At 43.0% G+C, this 16,662-nt stretch overlaps 2 protein-coding genes across 2 annotated transcripts in view; one reads left to right on the top strand and one right to left on the bottom strand.

Annotated features, from left to right (window-relative positions):
- The window catches only part of LOC139572868 (CUB and sushi domain-containing protein 3-like), a 1,528,140-nt gene that overhangs the window by 1,203,849 nt on the left and 307,629 nt on the right, over nucleotides 1-16,662 (bottom strand). The window lies entirely within an intron of this gene.
- Nucleotides 4,192-16,662, top strand: part of LOC139572849 (CUB and sushi domain-containing protein 3-like) — a 137,177-nt gene continuing 124,706 nt past the window's right edge. The window contains exon 1 of the mRNA XM_071395659.1: nucleotides 4,192-4,652. Coding sequence (XP_071251760.1) covers nucleotides 4,549-4,652 — 104 coding nt within the window. The 5' untranslated portion in view covers nucleotides 4,192-4,548. The remainder of the gene's footprint in view (nucleotides 4,653-16,662) is intronic.

The following is a 16,662-nucleotide window of genomic DNA, read 5'->3' as shown; positions in this document are numbered from 1 at the left end:
GGCCCTGGTCAACAGTAGTCCACTATGGACCCTGGTCAAGAGTAGTCCACTACCCAATGGGCCCTGGTCAACAGTAGTCCACTACCCTACGAGCCCTGGTCAACAGTAGTCCACTATGGACCCTGGTCAACAGTAGTCCACTACCCTATGGAACCTGGTCAACAGTAGTCCACTATGGGCCCTGGTCAACAGTAGTCCACTATGGGTCCTGGTCAACAGTAGTCCACTACCCTATGGGCCCTGGTCAACAGTAGTCCACTATGGGCCCTGGTCAACAGTAGTCCACTACCCTATGGGCCCTGGTCAACAGTAGTCCACTATGGGTCCTGGTCAACAGTAGTCCACTATGGACCCTGGTCAATATACAGTGCATTTGGAAAGTATTCAGACCTCTTGACTTCTTCCACAGTTTGTTAGGTTACAGCCTTATTCTAAAATGGATTAAATAGTTTCCCCCCCCCTCATCAATCTACACACAAATACCCCATAATGACAAAGAAAAAACAGGTTTTCAGAACATTTTGCAAATGTATAAAAAATAAATAAATAATGTCACATTTACATAAGTATTCAGACCCTTTACTCAGTACTTTGTTGAAGCACCTTTGGCAGCGATTACAGACTCAAGTCTTCTTGGGTATGACGCTACAAGCTTGGCACACCTGTATTTGGGGAGTTTCTCCCATTCTTCTCTGCACATCCTCTCAAGCTCTGTCAGGTTGGATGGGGAGCGTTGCTGCACAGCTATTTTCAGAGATGTTCTATCGGGTTAATGTCAGGGCCCTGACTGGGCCACTCAAGGACATTCAGAGACTTGTCCCGAAGCCAATTCTGCGTTGTCTTGGCTGTGCACTTAAAGGTCGTTGTCCTGTTGGTGACCCTTCGGCCCAGTCTGAGGTCCTGAGTGCTCTGGAGCAGGCTTTCATCAAGGATCTCTCTGTACTTTGCTCCTTTCATCTGTCCCTCGATCCTGACTAGTCTCCCAGTCCCTTCCGCTGAAAAACATCCCCACAGCATGATGCTGCCACCACCATGTAGGGATGCTGCCAGGTTTCCTCCAGACGGGATGCTTGGCATTCAGGCCAAAGAGTTACATCTTGGTTTCATCAGACCAGAGAATCTTGTTTCTCATGGTCTGAGAGTCCTTTAGGTGCCATTTGGCAAACTCCAAGTGTGCTGGTCTTGGGGACCTTCAATGCTGCAGACATTTTTTGTTACCCTTCCCCAGATCTGTGCCTCGACACAATCCTGTCTCGGAGCTCTATGGACAATTCCTTCGACCTCATGGCTTAGTTTTTGCTCTGACATGCTCTGTCAACTGTGGGACCTTATATAGACAGGTGTGTGCCTTTCCAAATCATGTCCAATCAATTGAATTTACCTCAGGTGGACACGTTGTAGAAACAAGTTGTAGAAACATCTCAAGGATGATCAATGGAAACAGGATGCACCTGAGCTCAATTTCAAGTCTGATAGCAAAAACACTTATGTAAATAAGGTATTTAAGTTTTTTATTAATACATTTGCGAAAATGTCTAAAAACCAGTTTTCGCTTTGTCATTATGGGGTATTGTGATGTCATTATGGGGTATTGTGATGTCATTACGGGGTATTGTGATGTCATTACGGGGTATTGTGATGTCATTATGGGGTATTGTGATGTCATTACGGGGTATTGTGATATCATTACGGGGTATTGTGATGTCATTACCGGGTATTGTGATGTCATTATGGGGTATTGTGTCTAGATTGATGAGGCAAAAAAATGCAATCCATTTTTGGATTTTCAATCCATCCACAAAATGTGTACAAAGGGGAAGGGGGTCTGAATACTTTTCCAAATGCGCAGTAGAGGAAACAGGGTACCAGTTGGTACCCAACCAGACTCTGATCTCAAGGGAGAAGACAGGAGAATCTGTCTTCTGTTCAACACAATGGAAACCTAAACATAATTGACCTGTTAATTAAGATGGACGGTAATTACTCCTGTAGGGGAAAGGCACTGAAGGGGGATAAATCATGCATCATAATTACACTTGGATTTTTATTAATAGACAATTTGCAGAGTTGCCTTTCAATAAAACAGCTAAGCTTTGGCTTGTCCTTGTCATAGGCAAAGTGTGTAGTGTATGTGTGTGTGTCACTCTGTGTGTGTGTCACTCTGTGTGTGTGTGTGTGTGTGTGTGTGTGAGTGTGTGTTGTGTGTTCTGTATGTGTGTGTGTGTGTGTGTGAAATGTTTGTGTTTGTGTGTGTATGTGACTGCGTGTGTTTGTGCATTGAAAATCTCCTAATTAATGAAAATTACATTTTTCCACCACAAAGCCTAACCCAAATAATCAAAGTATTTGTAGTCTGACCAGTGTAGTCTGACCAGTGTAGTCTGACCAGTGTAGTCTGACCAGTGTAGTCTGACCAGTGTAGTCTGACCAGTGTAGGTCTGACCAGTGTAGTCTGACCAGTGTAGTCTGACCAGTGTAGTCTGACCAGTGTGGTCTGACCAGTGTAGTCTGACCAGTGTGGTCTGACCAGTGTAGTCTGACCAGTGTGGTCTGACCAGTGTAGTCTGACCAGTGTGGTCTGACCAGTGTAGTCTGACCAGTGTAGTCTGACCAGTGTAGTCTGACCAGTGTGGTCTGACCAGTGTAGTCTGACCAGTGTAGTCTGACCAGTGTAGTCTGACCAGTGTAGTCTGACCAGTGTGGTCTGACCAGTGTGGTCTGACCAGTGTAGTCTGACTAGTGTAGTCTGACCAGTGTAGTCTGACCAGTGTAGTCTGACCAGTGTACTCTGACCAGTGTAGTCTGACCAGTGTAGTCTGACCAGTGTAGTCTGACCAGTGTAGTGGTCTGACCAGTGTAGTCTGACCAGTGTAGTCTGACCAGTGTAGTCTGACCAGTGTAGTCTGACCAGTGTGGTCTGACCAGTGTAGTCTGACCAGTGTGGTCTGACCAGTGTGGTCTGACCAGTGTAGTCTGACCAGTGTAGTCTGACCAGTGTAGTCTGACCAGTGTGGTAAGTGTCTGACCCATCCTGTCAAGGTAGTGATTTTTTTTGCCAGCCTGCCTGCAGACAGTAGGAGAGAAGAGGGAAGGCTGGTGGATGTATTAGGAATACCCTGAGTGGGTAGTGGGTAGGCTGGGGAAGGTACAGACCTGGAGAGGGGAATGTACAGACCAGGAGAGTGGGTAGTGGGTAGGGTGGGGAAGGTACAGACCTGTAGAGTGGGTAGTGGGTAGGCTGGGGAAGGTACAGACCAGGAGAGTGGGTAGTGGGTAGGGTGGGGAAGGTACAGACCTGTAGAGTGGGTAGTGGGTACGCTGGGGAAGGTACAGACCTGTAGAGTGGGTAGTGGGTAGGCTGGGGAAGGTACAGACCAGGAGAGTGGGTAGTGGGTAGTGGGTAGGGTGGGGAAGGTACAGACCTGGAGAGTGGGTAGTGGGTAGGGTGGGGAAGGTACAGACCTGTAGAGTGGGTAGTGGGTAGGCTGGGGAAGGTACAGACCTGGAGAGTGGGTAGTGGGTAGTGGGGAAGGTACAGACCTGTAGAGTGGGTAGTGGGTAGGCTGGGGAAGGTACAGACCAGGAGAGTGGGTAGTGGGTAGGCTGGGGAAGGTACAGACCAGGAGAGTGGGTAGTGGGTAGGCAGGTGAAGGTACAGACCTGGAGAGTGGGTAGTGGGTAGTGGGTAGGGTGGGGAAGGTACAGACCAGGAGAGTGGGTAGTGGGTAGGCAGGGGAAGGTACAGACCTGGAGAGTGGGTAGTGGGTAGTGGGTAGGCTGGGGAAGGTACAGACCAGGAGAGTGGGTAGTGGGTACGCTGGGGAAGGTACAGACCTGTAGAGTGGGTAGTGGGTAGGGTGGGGAAGGTACAGACCTGTAGAGTGGGTAGTGGGTAGGCTGGGGAAGGTACAGACCAGGAGAGTGGGTAGTGGGTAGGCTGGGGAAGGTACAGACCAGGAGAGTGGGTAGTGGGTAGGCAGGTGAAGGTACAGACCTGGAGAGTGGGTAGTGGGTAGTGGGTAGGGTGGGGAAGGTACAGACCAGGAGAGTGGGTAGTGGGTAGGCAGGGGAAGGTACAGACCTGGAGAGTGGGTAGTGGGTAGTGGGTAGGCTGGGGAAGGTACAGACCAGGAGAGTGGGTAGTGGGTAGGCTGGGGAAGGTACAGACCAGTAGAGTGGGTAGTGGGTAGGGTGAGGAAGGTTTACCAATTTACCAGACTTGTTGTTTGTCTCAAAACATCAGTGTTACTGGGAAGGGAATTGGGGGAAATGCTCCAGTGTATTGGATAAAAGTGTATTGGATAAAGTTGTTGAGTGTTGACTGTTCAAAATGTGTTACCTGTACGTGTGGAGTGTTGAATAAATGATGTTTTGAGTGTCAAAAAAAGAAAGTGTCTGATCTCATGATTTTGTTTTCTTGTCTTTCCAGGGTTCCTTCATACGTGTGGAGGGACATTAAAAGGAAAGAACGGTACCATAGAAAGTCCAGGTTTCCCGTACGGATATCCCAACGGTGCCAACTGTACCTGGGTAATCGTAGCAGAACAAATGAACAGGATTCACATCGTTTTTCAATCTTTCGCTGTGGAAGAGGAATATGATTTTTTATCTTTGTACGACGGACACCCACATCCGGCATACTTCCGGACGAGGTAAGAAAACAACTGATCTCTGGGAAAGAAAGCCTTGAAATATGTTGAAATCAGTCTGTTTGACGGGTGGGGTGGGGACGGGACGGGGGGGGGGGGGAGATGGAGAGAGAGAGGGAAAGAGAGAGAGAGGGAGAGAGAGGGAGAGAGAGAGAGAGAGAGAGGAGACAGATAGAGAGAGAGAGGGAGAGGGAAAGAGAGAGAAAGAGAGAGAGGGAGACGGATAGAGCGAGAGAAATACTGTAAATAGCACGGGGACTGAGGTTCAATGGTGCTGTGCTGAAGTTCATCCTTCATTTTTTCCCCCATAACAATGAATGTCTTGTTTGTGTCAGTGTGGTGACAGGAAGAGAGCAGTTTCATGCAGGGACCAGATTTATAGCCAGAACCACTGTCTCATAGAGGGACTGTATTGTTGGGTGAGTTCTAGTCAGAACCACTGGCTCATAGAGGGACTGTATTGTTGGGTCATTTATAGTCAGAACCACTGTCACATGGAGGGACTGTATTGTTGGGTCATTTATAGTCAGAACCACTGGCTCATAGAGGGACTGTATTGTTGGGTCATTTATAGTCAGAACCACTGTCACATGGAGGGACTGTATTGTTGGGTCATTTATAGTCAGAACCACTGTCTCATAGAGGGACTGTATTGTTGGGTCATTTATAGTCAGAACCACTGTCTCATGGAGGGACTGTATTGTTGGGTCATTTATAGTCAGAACCACTGTCTCATAGAGGGACTGTATTGTTGGGTGATTTATAGTCAGAACCACTGTCTCATAGAGGGACTGTATTGTTGGGTCATTTATAGTCAGAACCACTGTCTCCTAGAGGGACTGTATTGTTGGGTCATTTATAGTCAGAACCACTGTCTCCTAGAGGGACTGTATTGTTGGGGGATTTATAGTCAGAACCACTGTCTCATAGAGGGACTGTATTGTTGGGTCATTTATAGTCAGAACCACTGTCTCCTAGAGGGACTGTATTGTTGGGTCATTTATAGTCAGAACCACTGTCTCATAGAGGGGCTGTATTGTTGGGTCATTTATAGTCAGAACCACTGTCTCATAGAGGGACTGTATTGTTGGGTCATTTATAGTCAGAACCACTGTCTCATAGAGGGACTGTATTGTTGGGTCATTTATAGTCAGAACCACTGTCTCATAGAGGGACTGTATTGTTGGGTCATTTATAGTCAGAACCACTGTCTCCTAGAGGGACTGTATTGTTGGGGGATTTATAGTCAGAACCACTGTCTCATAGAGGGACTGTATTGTTGGGTCATTTATAGTCAGAACCACTGTCTCATAGAGGGACTGTATTGTTGGGTCATTTATAGTCAGAACCACTGTCTCATAGAGGGACTGTATTGTTGGGTCATTTATAGTCAGAACCACTGTCTCATAGAGGGACTGTATTGTTGGGTCATTTATAGTCAGAACCACTGTCTCCTAGAGGGACTGTATTGTTGGGTCTGATTAGACACTTCTATTCCCAAGCCTGCTATGAGGTGTTATGGTGGCAGAGATCTCACAGTGTCTGATTAGGTGTTATTGTGGCAGAGATCTCACAGTGTCTGATTAGACACTTCTATTACCAAGGTGTTATTGTGGCAGAGATCTCACAGTGTCTGATTAGACTCTTCTATTACCAAGCCTGCTACGAGGTGTTATTGTGACAGAGATCTCACAGTCTCTGATTAGACACTTCTATCACCAAGGTGTTATTGTGGCAGAGATCTCATAGTGAAACACTCCAAAAGAATGACACAGAGGAACAAAAAGCCCCCTAATTTATTCCCAGCATGCCTGGAGTTCTCTGAAACTAGACACAGGTCACACCCTAACGACAGAAGAAATTCAGAGGAGAAGAGCTGAAGCAAAATGAAGTATTCAAGAGATTAACAATCTAACTAGCTCTCTGGGAGATTATTTTAGACTGTTGATATTGTCTTGTTAACAGTATAATGACTGTTAGACTGTTGGTGTTGTCTTGTTAACAGTATAATGACTGTTAGACTGTTGGTGTTGTCTTGTTAACAGTATACTGACTGTTGGTGTTGTCTTGTTAACAGTATAATGACTGTTAGACTGTTGGTGTTGTCTTGTTAACAGTATAATGACTGTTAGACTGTTGGTGTTGTCTTGTTAACAGTATAATGACTGTTGGTGTTGTCTTGTTAACAGTATAATGACTGTTGGTGTTGTCTTGTTAACAGTATAATGACTGTTGGTGTTGTCTTGTTAACAGTATAATGACTGTTGGTGTTGTCTTGGTAACAGTATAATGACTGTTGGTGTTGTCTTGTTAACAGTATAATGACTGTTAGACTGTTGGTGTTGTCTTGTTAACAGTATAATGACTGTTGGTGTTGTCTTGTTAACAGTATAATGACTGTTGGTGTTGTCTTGTTAACAGTATAATGACTGTTGGTGTTGTCTTGTTAACAGTATAATGACTGTTGGTGTTGTCTTGGTAACAGTATAATGACTGTTGGTGTTGTCTTGTTAACAGTATAATGACTGTTGGTGTTGTCTTGGTAACAGTATAATGACTGTTGGTGTTGTCTTGTTAACAGTATAATGACTGTTGGTGTTGTCTTGTTAACAGTATAATGACTGTTAGACTGTTGGTGTTGTCTTGTTAACAGTATAATGACTATTGGTGTTGTCTTGTTAACAGTATAATGACTGTTAGACTGTTGATGTTGTCTTGTTAATAGTATAATGACTGTTGGTGTTGTCTTGTTAACAGTATAATGACTGTTAGACTGTTGGTGTTGTCTTGTTAATAGTATAATGACTGTTGGTGTTGTCTTGTTAACAGTATAATGACTGTTGGTGTTGTCTTGTTAACAGTATAATGACTGTTGGTGTTGTCTTGGTAACAGTATAATGACTGTTGGTGTTGTCTTGTTAACAGTATAATGACTGTTGGTGTTGTCTTGTTAATAGTATAATGACTGTTGGTGTTGTCTTGTTAACAGTATAATGACTGTTGGTGTTGTCTTGTTAACAGTATAATGACTGTTGGTGTTGTCTTGTTAACAGTATAATGACTGTTGGTGTTGTCTTGTTAACAGTATAATGACTGTTGGTGTTGTCTTGTTAACAGTATAATGACTGTTGGTGTTGTCTTGTTAACAGTATAATGACTGTTGGTGTTGTCTTGTTAACAGTATAATGACTGTTGGTATTGTCTTGTTAACAGTATAATGACTGTTAGACTGTTGGTGTTGTCTTGTTAACAGTATAATGACTGTTAGACTGTTGGTGTTGTCTTGTTAACAGTATAATGACTGTTAGACTGTTGGTGTTGTCTTGTTAACAGTATAATGACTGTTAGACTGTTGGTGTTGTCTTGTTAACAGTATAATGACTGTTGGTGTTGTCTTGTTAACAGTATAATGACTGTTGGTGTTGTCTTGTTAACAGTATAATGACTGTTAGACTGTTGGTGTTGTCTTGGTAACAGTATAATGACTGTTAGACTGTTGGTGTTGTCTTGTTAACAGTATAATGACTGTTAGACTGTTGGTGTTGTCTTGTTAACAGTATAATGACTGTTAGACTGTTGGTGTTGTCTTGTTAACAGTATACTGACTGTTGGTGTTGTCTTGTTAATAGTATAATGACTGTTGGTGTTGTCTTGTTATCAGTATAATGACTGTTGGTGTTGTCTTGTTAACAGTATAATGACTGTTGGTGTTGTCTTGTTAACAGTATAATGACTGTTGGTGTTGTCTTGGTAACAGTATAATGACTGTTGGTGTTGTCTTGTTAACAGTATAATGACTGTTAGACTGTTGGTGTTGTCTTGGTAACAGTATAATGACTGTTGGTGTTGTCTTGTTAACAGTATAATGACTGTTGGTGTTGTCTTGTTAACAGTATAATGACTGTTGGTGTTGTCTTGTTAACAGTATAATGACTGTTGGTGTTGTCTTGTTAACAGTATAATGACTGTTGGTGTTGTCTTGGTAACAGTATAATGACTGTTAGACTGTTGATGTTGTCTTGTTAACAGTATAATGACTGTTAGACTGTTGGTGTTGTCTTGGTAACAGTATAATGACTGTTAGACTGTTGGTGTTGTCTTGTTAACAGTATAATGACTGTTAGACTGTTGGTGTTGTCTTGGTAACAGTATAATGACTGTTAGACTGGTGGCTCCATCACTTGTTTATTAGTATAATGCGGGCCAGAAAAAAAAGGTTTGCTTGCTGGCGTTAGTATCTTAGATGTCATCTCCTATCATCCTGCCCTCTAGCAAGGCACTTAACCCTTAACCCCTACATCTCCTATCATCCTGCCCTCTAGCACGGCACTTAACCCTTAACCCCTACGTCTCCTATCATCCTGCCCTCTAGCAAGGCACTTAACCCTTAACCCCTACATCTCCTATCATCATGCCCTCTAGCACGGCACTTAACCCTTAACCCCTACATCAGACTGAGCTGCACCGCGACAGATCTCACTTCTGAATAGAAAATAGATTTATGTTAGTTTTACATCCTTGGTTAGAATCTCTTCGTACTTTTTTGCTCATCTTATCGTCAAGGAGACGGGTAACTATTTTGTGAATGCAGGCAACACCATTTGCATACTGATAGGACTTCTGCATTCTCCTAGACTTAGACCTAATCGTGCTCGTCAACGACAGGGAAAACAGCAAGACTAAATATCGGAGACAAAAATAAAATGGTCTGCTATTGATGGATTGCTCTCGATCCGTCCTTAATCTCTAAATAGCAACATTGTTCTTTGTGTCTTAGTCACTCTCGATTTTTTATAGAGGCTTGTTGAAGGGTTCAGTCCCAAATGACACCCTATTCCCTATATAGTGCACTAGGACTCTGGTTAAATTGTAGTGCGCTGTATAGGGAATAGGGTGCAATTTGGGACGCTGACCCAGGGTTTCTTTATGACAGTGCTGAAGTGTGAGTTGTGCCAGATAATGATAATTACAGTACATAACAGAAGGCTTACTGAGCCTCAGGCAGCTAGGAACTTACCAACCCTCATTCAACCTACATACAGACACAGAGGTATGTTACTACTGTACTTAGTGATCATACAGACACAAAGGTATGCTACTACTGTACTTAGTGATCATATAGACACAAAGGTATGTTACTACTGTACTTAGTGATCATACAGACACAGAGGTATGTTACTGTACTTAGTGATCATACAGACACAGAGGTATGCTACTGTACTTAGTGATCATAAAGACACAGAGGTATGTTACTACTGTACTTAGTGATCATACAGACACAGAGGTATGTTAATACTGTACTTAGTGATCATATAGACACAAAGGTATGTTACTACTGTACTTAGTGATCATACAGACACAGAGGTATGTTACTGTACTTAGTGATCATACAGACACAGAGGTATGCTACTGTACTTAGTGATCATAAAGACACAGAGGTATGTTACTACTGTACTTAGTGATCATATAAACATAGAGGTATGTTACTACTGTACTTAGTGATCATATAGACACAGAGGTATGTTTCTACTGTACTTAGTGATCATATAGACACAGAGGTATGTAACTACTGTACTTAGTGATCATACAGACACAGAGGTATGTAACTACTGTACTTAGTGATCATATAGACACAGAGGTATGTAACTACTGTACTTAGTGATCATACAGACACAGAGGTATGTAACTACTGTACTTAGTGATCATACAGACACAGAGGTATGTAACTACTGTACTTAGTGACCATATAGACACAGAGGTATGTTACTACTGTACTTAGTGATCATATAGACACAGAGGTATGTTACTGCAGTACTTAGTGATCATATAGACACAGAGGTATGTTACTGTAGTACTTAGTGATCATACAGACACAGAGGTATGTTACTACTGTACTTAGTGATCATACAGACACAGAGGTATGTAACTACTGTACTTAGTGTGTCACGTTCTGACCTTAGTTCCTTTTTTATGTCGTTATTTTAGTTTGGTCAGGGCGTGAGTTGGGGTGGGCATTCTATGTTGTTTTTCTATGTTTTGTTCTGTATTTATATTTCTATGTGTTGGGCCTAGTATGGTTCTCAATCAGAGGCAGCTGTCTATCGTTGTCTCTGATTGGGAGCCATATTTAGGTAGCCTGTTTTCCTTTGTGTTTTGTGGGTGGTTGTTTCCCGTGTTAGTGTTTTGCACCATACGGGACTGTTCCGGTTGTTTGTTTGTATTTTTGTTATTTTGTTCGGTTGGTTTATTAAATGATATCATTATGGACACTTACCACGCTGCGCTTTGGTCCTCCTCTTCTCATTCCAACGACGATCGTTACTTAGTGATCATACAGACACAGAGGTTATGCTACTACTGTACTTAGTGATCATATAGACACAGAGGTATGCTACTACTGAACATAGTGAACATAGAAATAGGTATAGATATGGCTACCAGCGATGTAGTAAAATAGGGAGGTTGATATGATATGGCTACCAGCGATGTAGTAAAATAGGGAGGTTGATATGATATGGCTACCAGCGATGTAGTAAAATAGGGAGGTTGATATGATATGGCTACCAGTGATGTAGTAAAATAGGGAGGTTGATATGATATGGCTACCAGTGATGAAGTAAAATAGGGAGGTTGATATGATATGGCTACCAGTGATGTAGTAAAATAGGGAGGTTGATATGATATGGCTACCAGTGATGCAGTAAAATAGGGAGGTTGATATGATGTGGCTACCAGTGATGTAGTAAAATAGGGAGGTTGATATGATATGGCTACCAGTGATGTAGTAAAATAGGGAGGTTGATATGATATGGCTACCAGTGATGTAGTAAAATAGGGAGGTTGATATGATATGGCTACCAGTGATGTAGTAAAATAGGGAGGTTGATATGATATGGCTACCAGTGATGTAGTAAAATAGGGAGGTTGATATGATATGGCTACCAGTGATGTAGTAAAATAGGGAGGTTGATATGATATGGCTACCAGTGATGTAGTAAAATAGGGAGGTTGATATGATATGGCTACCAGTGATGTAGTAAAATAGGGAGGTTGATATGATATGGCTACCAGTGATGTAGTAAAATAGGGAGGTTGATATGATATGGCTACCAGTGATGTAGTAAAATAGGGAGGTTGATATGATATGGCTACCAGTGATGTAGTAAAATAGGGAGGTTGATATGATATGGCTACCAGTGATGTAGTAAAATAGGGAGGTTGATATGATATGGCTACCAGTGATGTAGTAAAATAGGGAGGTTGATATGATATGGCTACCAGTGATGTAGTAAATAGGGAGGTTGATATGATATGGCTACCAGTGATGTAGTAAACTAGGGAGGTTGATATGATATGGCTACCAGTGATGTAGTAAAATAGGGAGGTTGATATGATATGGCTACCAGTGATGTAGTAAAATAGGGAGGTTGATATGGTATGGCTACCAGTGATGTAGTAAATAGGGAGGTTGATATGATATGGCTACCAGTGATGTAGTAAAATAGGGAGGTTGATATGATATGGCTACCAGTGATGTAGTAAAATAGGGAGGTTGATATGATATGGCTACCAGTGATGTAGTAAATAGGGAGGTTGATATGATATGGCTACCAGTGATGTAGTAAAATAGGGAGGTTGATATGATATGGCTACCAGTGATGTAGTAAACTAGGGAGGTTGATATGATATGGCTACCAGTGATGTAGTAAAATAGGGAGGTTGATATGATATGGCTACCAGTGATGTAGTAAAATAGGGAGTTTGATATGATATGGCTACCAGTGATGAAGTAAAATAGGGAGGTTGATATGATATGGCTACCAGTGATGTAGTAAAATAGGGAGGTTGATATGATATGGCTACCAGTGATGCAGTAAAATAGGGAGGTTGATATGATGTGGCTACCAGTGATGTAGTAAAATAGGGAGGTTGATATGATATGGCTACCAGTGATGTAGTAAACTAGGGAGGTTGATATGATATGGCTACCAGTGATGTAGTAAAATAGGGAGGTTGATATGATATGGCTACCAGTGATGTAGTAAACTAGGGAGGTTGATATGATGTGGCTACCAGTGACGTAGTAAAATAGGGAGGTTGATATGATGTGGCTACAAGTGATGTAGTAAAATAGGGAGGTTGATATGATATGGCCACCAGTGATGTAGTAAAATAGGGAGGTTGATTTGATATGGCTACCAGTGATGTAGTAAAATAGGGAGGTTGATATGATATGGCTACCAGTGATGTAGTAAAATAGGGAGGTTGATATGATATGGCTACCAGTGATGTAGTAAAATAGGGAGGTTGGTATGATGTGGCTACCAGTGACGTAGTAAAATAGGGAGGTTGATATGATATGGCTACCAGTGATGTAGTAAAATAGGGAGGTTGATATGATGTGGCTACCAGTGAGATAGTAAAATAGGGAGGTTGATATGATATGGCTACCAGTGATGTAGTAAAATAGGGAGGTTGATATGATATGGCTACCAGTGATGTAGTAAAATAGGGAGTTTGGTATGATGTGGCTACCAGTGACGTAGTAAAATAGGGAGGTTGATATGATATGGCTACCAGTGATGTAGTAAAATAGGGAGGTTGATATGATGTGGCTACCAGTGATGCAGTAAAATAGGGAGGTTGATATGATATGGCTACCAGTGATGTAGTAAAATAGGGAGGTTGATATGATGTGGCTACCAGTGAGATAGTAAAATATGGAGGTTGATATGATATGGCTACCAGTGATGTAGTAAAATAGGGAGGTTGATATGATATGGCTACCAGTGATGTAGTAAAATAGGGAGGTTGGTATGATGTGGCTACCAGTGACGTAGTAAAATAGGGAGGTTGATATGATATGGCTACCAGTGATGTAGTAAAATAGGGAGGTTGATATGATGTGGCTACCAGTGATGCAGTAAAATAGGGAGGTTGATATGATATGGCTACCAGTGATGTAGTAAAATAGGGAGGTTGATGTGATATGGCTACCAGTGATGTAGTAAAATAGGGAGGTTCCTGGTCACAGAAGTAATGCTCCCTATATGTCCAGAAGGTTGATAATCACTCAGATAAAATAAAAAAAAGACTTATTACCTTGTTGTTTAGTTAATGTCCTTGTTCCTGATAGACAATTTCTCTCTGTTTCACGTTACCTGTCTTCAGTAGTTAGGGAGTAATCACTCTGTTTGAGGAAACCTGACTTCAGTATTTAGGGAGTAATCACTCTGTTTGAAGCAACCTGACTTCAGTATTTAGGGAGTAATCACGCTATAATACAGTCTCATTCTGTTGAATCGCATTTTTTTTGTTACGTGTGAGTTCTCTTATAGTTCTCCTATATTCAAATCAAATCAAATGTTGTCAGATGCTTCGTAAACATAGGATGTAGACTAACAGTGAAATGTTTACTTACGGGCCCTTCCCAACAAATACAGAGAATAAATACACAATGAGTAGCGATAACTTGGCTATACACACAGGGTACTAGTACTGAGTCGATGTGCAGGCTAATTGAGGCTGCAGTGCACTTTCCCATTCTACAGTTACAAATAACAGCAACTCCATTCAGAATATTAGAGCGAGATCACACAATCGTCCAGAACAGCTGGTGCTCTCATGCATGGTTCAGTGTTGCTTATCGATGGCGCCGGAGAAGATGGCAGACCAGCTGTTCCGGAAGACTGTGTGATCACGCTCTCTGCAGCCAATGTGAGTAAGACCTTTAAACAGGTCAACAATCACAAGGCCGCAGGGCCAGAAGGATTACCAGGACATGTACTGCGAGCATGCAGTGTCTTCACTGACATTTTCTACCTCTCCCTGTCCAAGTCTGTAATACCAACATGTTTTAAGCAGACCACCATAGTCCCTGTGCCCAAGAACACGAAGGTAACCTGCCTAAACAACTACTGACCCGTAGCACTCACGTCTGTAGCCATGAAGTGCTTTGAAAGGCTGGTCATGGCTCACATCAACACCATCATCCCAGAAACCCTAGACCCAATCCAATTTGCATACCGCCACAACAGATCCACAGATGACGCAATCTCTATTGCTGTCCACACTGCCCTTTCCCACCTGGACAAAAGGAACACCTATGTGAGAATGCTATTCATTGACTACAGCTCAGCGTTAAACACCATAGTGCCCTCAAAGCTCATCAATAAGCTAAGGACCCTGGGACTAAACACCTCCCTCTGCAACTAGATCCTGAACTTCCTGACGGGCCGCCCCCAGGTGGTAAGGGTAGGTAAAAACACATCCGCCATGCTGATCCTCAACACAGGGGCCAATCAGGGGTGCGTGCTCAGTCCCCTCCTGTACTCGCTGTTCACTCATGACTGCATGGCCAGTCACAACTCCAACAACATCATTAAGTTTGCCGATGACACAGCCTATAGTGAGGAGGTCAGAGACCTGGCCATGTTGTGCCAGGACAACAACCTCTTCCTCAACATGATCAAGATGAAGGAGATGATTGTAGACTACAGGAAAAAGAAGACAGAGCACGCCCCCATTCTCATCGACGGGGCTGAAAGGGAGCAGGTTGAGAGCTTCAAGTTCCTTGGTGTCTACAAAACCAACAAACTAACATGGTCCAAGCTCACCAAGACAGTCATGAAGAGGGCACGACAAAACCTATTCCCCCTCAGGAGATTGAAAAGATTTGGCATGGGTCCTCAGATCTTCAAAAGGTTCTACAGCTGCACCATCGAGAGCATCCTGACTGGTTGCATCACTGCCTGGTATGGCAACTGCTCGGCCTCTGACCGCAAGGCACTACAGAGGGTAGTTTAAACGGCCCAGCACATTACTGGGGCAAAACTTCTTGCCATCCAGGACCTCTATACCAGGCGGTGTCAGAGGAAGGCCCTAAAAATTGTTAAAGACTCCAGCCACACTAGTCATAGACTATTCTCTCTGCTACCGCATGGCAAGCGGTACCGGAGCGCCAAGTCTAGGTCCAAGAGGCTTCTAAACAGCTTCTACCCCCCAAGCCATAAGACTCCTGAACATCTAGTCAAATGGCTACCCAGACTATTTGCAGTGCCCCCCCCCCCCTCACCCCCTCTTTACACCACTGCTACTCTCTGTTGTCATCTATGCATGATCACTTTAATAACTCCAACTACATGTACATACTACCTCAAATAACCGGTGCTCCCGCACATTGACTCTGTATCGGTACCCCCTGTATATAGTCTTGCTATTGTTATTTTACTGCTGCTCTTTAATTACTTGTTACTTTTATCTCTTATTCTTATCTGTAATATAAAAAAAACTGCATTGTTGGTTAGGGGCTTGTAAGTCAGCATTTCACTGTAAGGTCTACACCTGTTGTATTCGGCGCGTGTGACTAATAACATTTGATTTGATTTGATTTTACCTCGAAACGAGCATAGAAGGCATTTAGCTCATCTGGTAGGCTTGCATCACTTGGCAGTTTATGGCTGGATAGTCTGTGACAGTTTGCAAGCCCTGCCACATCCGACGAGGGTCAGAGGATTCGATCCGATGAGCGTAGTAATATTTGATTTTAGTCCTGTATTGATGCTTTGCCTGTTTGAATGTTCGTCTGTTTGATGGTTCGTCAGAGGTCATAATGGGATTTCTACTAAGCGTCCCGGATTAGCGTCCCGCTCCTTGAAAGCGGAAGCGCTAGCCTATAAATCAGTGCAGATGTTGCCTGTAATCCATGGCTTCTGGTTGGGATATGTGCGTACGGTCACTGTGGGGATGACGTCGTCAATGGACTTAATAACAAAGCCGGTGACTGATGTGTTAAACTCTTTAATGTTATCGGATGAATCCTGGAACACATTCCAGTCTGTGCTAGCGAAACAGTCCTGTAGCTTAGCATCTGCTTCATCAAACCACTTCCGTATTGAGCACGTCACTGGTACTTCCTGGTTGAGTTTTTGCTTGCAACCATCACTGCAATTAAATTGTACTTAGAGGTTTGAGTAACTTTAGTGCACATAGAAACAACAGCATTAATAACTGT

The sequence above is a fragment of the Salvelinus alpinus genome, chromosome 4 (assembly GCF_045679555.1).
Source record: "Salvelinus alpinus chromosome 4, SLU_Salpinus.1, whole genome shotgun sequence".
In the NCBI taxonomy this organism is placed as follows: Eukaryota; Metazoa; Chordata; class Actinopteri; order Salmoniformes; family Salmonidae; genus Salvelinus; species Salvelinus alpinus.
Note: the sequence above shows the minus strand (reverse complement) of the source record. Positions and strands in the feature narration are given on the sequence as shown.